Source organism: Theobroma cacao, chromosome 8 (genome assembly GCF_000208745.1).
Source record: "Theobroma cacao cultivar B97-61/B2 chromosome 8, Criollo_cocoa_genome_V2, whole genome shotgun sequence".
Taxonomy (NCBI): domain Eukaryota; kingdom Viridiplantae; phylum Streptophyta; class Magnoliopsida; order Malvales; family Malvaceae; genus Theobroma; species Theobroma cacao.
The window spans coordinates 19019819-19025629 of record NC_030857.1 but is presented as its reverse complement, the minus strand read 5'-3'; the positions used below and the strand labels follow the sequence as shown (position 1 = coordinate 19025629).

General features: G+C 32.4%; 1 protein-coding gene across 1 annotated transcript; it reads left to right on the top strand.

The window, feature by feature from the left end:
• On the top strand, positions 1770-5477 carry LOC18593132 (mediator of RNA polymerase II transcription subunit 22a). Its single transcript, XM_018125275.1, has 3 exons — positions 1770-2015; positions 4590-4655; positions 5001-5477. Exons 1-3 carry the CDS (start codon positions 1869-1871, stop codon positions 5232-5234), a joined length of 447 nt encoding a protein of 148 aa, XP_017980764.1. The 5' UTR covers positions 1770-1868; the 3' UTR covers positions 5235-5477.

The window sequence follows — 5811 nt, the reverse complement described above, 5'->3', positions numbered from 1 at the left end:
TAAAAAAAAGTTGTGAGATTAGAATAGTTTTGAAACTTAGCTATTTTTTTTAAATTTCATGTAACTAAGGACAAATTCATATAATTAATAAAATTGTGATTATTAATTAAATTATAAGGTCTTTTAATAACTATGTTTTATATAAATTATATTTATTTTAAAAAATATAATTACTATTTTGTATATACACAATAATACTTTTAATATATATTTATTTTTTATTTTGTATTAATATTATAAAAATGATAATTTATAAACTTATAAAATTTATATAACAAAATGTTTTTTTTGTGCACATTAATCCAAACGTGAAATGTTTATGTAATACTAATTGATGTTAAAAAAAGATAAAAAGATTAAAAAATAAAAACCCTACCCTCTTTTTCTCTTTCTTTCTTCTTTTCTAATCGGTAGCCGCTCCTTACCTCTTTCAGTCATATCCTTCTTCTGTTGTTCTTCCCCAAGACCCTAGTTGCCGGCCTACCACGCCACACTCGGCTCCTTCATCAGTTCATTTTTCTTTTCTCTCCAGCCGCCCAGCTACAACCACTCCTTGCCGACTGCCTCGGTGTCGCCCCAAGCCCCACGCCCTTGTTCTTCCCCAGTTGTCGGCCTACCACACCACACTCAGCTCCTTCATCAATTCATCTTTCTTTTCTCCCCAACCACCCAGCCATAGCCACGCCTTGCCGGCTGCCTTGGTGTCGCCCCAAGCCCCACACCCTTGTTCTTCCCTAGCTGCCGGCCTACCACGCCATGCTCGATTCCTTCATCAGTTCATCTTTCTTTTCTCCCTAGCCGCCCAGCCACAGCCACGCCCTGCCGGTTGCCTCGGTGTCGCCCCAAGCCCCACGCCCTTGTTCTTCCCCAATTGAGATTTTGGTATAGGATTTTGTTAAACTAGGTTCATTCTTAATAATTGTTATGCAAACAAGATTTTCTGCTTCAATTAGTATTGTTTGTTACTGAAAAATGATACTAGTTTATTGACTGCTTCAGACAGTTTTTTGGAGTTGATGAGTTGCTATTGTTTCAAATCTTTGATCCAAAACTCTTTGTAGTCAGAATCTTCTCAACATAAGTTTTCTGTAATGATATATTATCCTCAAGGCTCACTCTGTGCTGAAGTTAATTGATGGATGGAGATATTCAAGTGTAGACCCTAGGAATTAATGGAACATGCCAATGTCAATGTTGTCATTAGTTTACTCGAGAGTTTTTCATTACCCTAAATTGCAATAAGTACTTTCAGACTTGACTTTTGGTAAGAATGCTGTTGTTTGGTTCCCACCATTTATGCCTTACACATGTGATGTGAGAGCAACCCATGTCTTACACTGTAAGGGTCAAGAACCTAAATAAGAAAAATTTTATGTATAGTTATTTAAATTTATATCGTTGTATGAATATTTGTTTTAGTTATTTAAGTTTATGTTTAAGATATTTGTTTTTGATTATTTAAATTTAAATTTTATTATTTTTATTTTTATTAATTTAATTAGTAGTTAATTTTATGAAATACATAGAGAAATATTATTATATATGTATACGGATTCGGATATATATAGAGAAATTTTATAAAGAAGATTTTAATAATTTTTTTATATAAATGAGTTAAGGTAGTTATAAGGTAGTAAAAATATAATAAGGTTAGGGTTAAGATAATAATTTTAAAATTATTTGAATAGTTAATAAAATTACGATAATTAATTTTTTATAAAGTTAGAATTTAAATACTTCAAAATTATATGGTACCCAATCCATTGGCATCCCTAATCTTTTTATCCCATCTGGTGTGTTGGGTTGTTATCTATTTTCATTCTAAATTAAAATTGCAGGACAAAAAGGGAGAGAAGTCTTTTCAAGCGATGAACAAAGGTACGGGAGTGGGAACTGGGCCAACGGCAGCGGCCGCAGCGGCAGCGGCACAGAAGCAGAAAACTATGATGCAGAGAGTGGAAACCGACATCGGCAACATCGTCGAAAATTTCACCCAGCTTGTTAATGTTGCCCGGGTAACTCTCTATTTCTCTTTAAATTTAAAACAATAGCTACTACAATTTATTCAAGTCTAAAGAGTCTTAAGGCAAGATTCCTAACCTTCTCTAGGTGGTTTTTCATTTCTTTTATAATTTTGAACTTAGAACCTAGAGGTGGAAAGTGGGAACCCTTCAATTTTTAGGATCAGAATTCACTTTACTATTCTAGGAGATGGAACCCTCCTAAGCAAGAATATATATTGCTGTGCAATGTGTCACAGAATATAGATGATATTGCATATATTGAAATAAATTTATGTTTTTTTATCGAAAAATTAAAATAGGTGACTCTTGAGCACTGAGCTTGAATTTTGTCATTAGTTTCGGTTTTAGAATAATTTTTTTTCCTTAGAAATGAAGTTGCTGCTTGTTCCTTTTCTACTGAGTTTTAAATTTTTTTACAATCCTGTTTTCTTTTTTTTGCTTCTGGTATTAAATTATCATGGCTAATCTTTTAACTTCTTGCTGTTAGGATATAATTAGTCAGCCGTTGTCATTCTTCCTTTTCTCTTCCATATAATTCTAGGATTAAATCTACCAGCTCAGGAGTTGTTTATTTTAGTTCATTGATAAGAAAGATAGGTAAAAGGGTTAAGGATATTGTTTTAAACTCACTGATGCAGCTAATTTGGTCCAGGAGAGTGAAGGATAGAGAGATAGAAACATTGTTGTTAATCATTTAAAAGCACATAATTTTGATGAGGTGCTGGGGTCTTGATTTATCATTTGTGAAATCTATAATTTATTGTGAAGTCTAATGAACCGATGTGTTCTACAGAAAAATGGCCTGTAACGCTGTGACCACCTGTGAAAATTTAACTAAAATAGAATCCGTTAAAGGCTGTTAAGCAGCTTGTTATTTTCATTTTATTAACCTTGTTTTAGTTGTTACATTTACCTAGGAACGACATTGTGGCTTTTTGATAGCTCAGTTGAGTTATCCATTGTGGTGGCTAAGAGTTTTCTTTAACAACAAAGACATTCCTTTTTCTAACATAAAGTGTCTATGACAACTATTGAATCAGTGTTTGAGAGTTTAGTTAGTTAATTGAGTTTAAAAATCAAGGGTTATCTTGGTAGACTTCTATTTTGCTGGAATCAGCTTTGTCTGTTGTCCATTCCAAGTTTTTGATTCTTTTATATGGTCTCTTTCTTTTTTCAAATGGCATTTATAGGGTCCTGCATTGCCAAATATAATGCTTATGAGTGTTCTAGTCTGTCTTTGTATAACTCTTTCTAACTTGTATTAGAGTTGATTTTTTGAGAATTCAAGTTATTGATAAGTGTCTTTCAACTGCCGTTTTGTGATTGAATTTTTTTTTAGGGTCCGTTTGGTAACCGGAAAATGATTTGCTGGAGGAAAATTTTTTCTGTGTAAAATGTTTTGCAGAAAAATTTAATGTTTTCTATTGTTTGGATAAACTATCGAAAACATTTTCTATTATTTAGATCATTTTATGAAAAATATTTTCCATCATGTTGGAGTAAAATAACAAATAGGAGTTGATTACAAAACATTATTGATATTTGATTTTCACTAATTTGGGATCAAAGTTAAGAATGGAAATGAAAATGGACAAAATCAATAATGATATTTTTCACAGTATTTAACCACATATCTGTAAAGAAAATAAACTCTAATTTTCAAAAAATTTTCTATCTTATCATTTTTTTATGATAACTGTAAAAATATAAGTATTCATCAATTGTGTAAGATATGCAAAACTTATACTCTGTAAATATGTATTCATTAACTGATGATCATTAAAATATTTTTTATTATAGTTTTTAGTAAGATTTAAAGTGTATTCATCAAATGATGATCATTGAAATAGTTTTTATTACAATTATTAGTAAGATTTATTCCATTTATAAATAAAAAATTTAATTGTATTGAATGATTTCATTAAAAAAATATTTTTTTAATTTTAATTGTGCTATATAATTTAAATATTAATATTTTAAATTAATTTTTTTAAAGTTAAATATTAATTTTTTATTTTTTTAATATTTGAAGTTAAATATCAATATTCATCAAATTTATACTTATAAACTTAATATAAAAGTGTTTTTGTTGTTCTTTGGGCATCAGACATTTTCTGTGATTAACGCTATAAACTTGTAAAATGTTTTATATTTGGAATTAATTTTCCATCTTCCAAACAAGCATAAATCCTGAAAACATTTTCCAGAAAATATTTTACTGCCAAATAAATGGACCCTTAATCTTTTATTTGTTGCTCATTTTAGTTTTTGGTTCTAAAATTTAAATCTACATGATCTTCTGGACATTTTTTTGCAACACAAACCTAAATTGCTACTTCTTTAAGCCCTAACTGCCTCTCAAACCCATGTAGGCAGATTCTACAATCTTATTGGATGTCACTGGGATTGCAGCAAGGGAGGAAAGTTTGAGAAAGAAATGGGCTTCTCTGAGTCTGAGGAATTCTGCTATAGATTTGGAACCTTATAAGATTGTTTGATGAGTCATTTGGACGTCTGTGGAATTTATCTACAATTTAATATTCACTTGGCAGCACCTCATTGTAGGTAAATGATCCAGCAGTTGGAAATTCACAAGAAGCTTTCATGATGGAGATGCGTGCAGCCAGAATGGTGAGAACACTTTCTTGTTGTTTACCATCATATTCATCATCTTTTTTATCTTTATTTCAAACTTAATGCATAGAGCTGCAGGCTATGGCTAGCGGCGCATGTCCACCCTTTGGGGGGTTTGACCCTGTGGGACCAGGGTTCAAATTGTGGCTCCTGCTTAAACTTGGGGGTTATCCACTACTACCATAGCCAAAATAAATAAATAATGCATACAACCTGACTCTTCGGATGATATAGATATAGGTCCATGGTAGAAGTGGTTTTCATCTTTTCCATGGCACAGATTTATGAATGATGTATAGTCATTTTCTGGGTCATTCTCCATGATCAATTCACAAACTGCAGGTCCAGGCAGCTGATTCTTTGCTTAAGTTGGTGTCTGAGCTGAAGCAGACGGCAATCTTTTCAGGATTTGCATCTCTTAATGACCATGTGGAGCAAAGAAGTGTTGAGTTTGACCAGCAAGCAAAAAAAACAGACCGAATGCTGGCCAGGATTGGAGAGGAGGCAGCAGCGAGCCTCAAGGAGCTTGAATCTCATTATTATTCTTCTGCACGGAGGACAGCCGAATCTGCTTAGCCCATAGAAACAGCTTGTTGTATGTCTTGAAACGAGACGCGGAGAGTTTATTTTGTTGAGATGGATGAAGAAGATAAAATATTTTTAAGTTGCTCGGAAGTCTTTATGTAAGCATGCTCCTCTGCCTAAACTGCTTCAATTGGCATTATTTGTTTTCATGTCACCAAGGAACTAGAAAGGACAGAAGAAGACTAATCTTTTCTGATATAGATTTAGATAATGGATTTCAAATAATTCGGATTAGATCTTTGTCCGACGTTTATTTTAAAGGCTACTAAATTTATCTGGTCTGAAATTTAATCTGTCCAATAACATGAAAAACCCAGTTTATTATTAGGATTTAATGTCTCTACTGCTATTGGGTTAGTCCAGGTTGCAAAATACAAAAAAACAAAAGAGGCAAAAGAAAAAAGGGATAACCGCTTGACATGGATTACCATGGCAGGCAGGCTGGCTTTCTTCACGTAATCTGTCAAACGTATCTCGTATAAACGGGAAAATCTAAGATTAAAAAAAAAGAGTGCAATAAAATCAAAAGAACAAAAGAGTAAGCAAAAATCAACCCCACCCCTCCCCT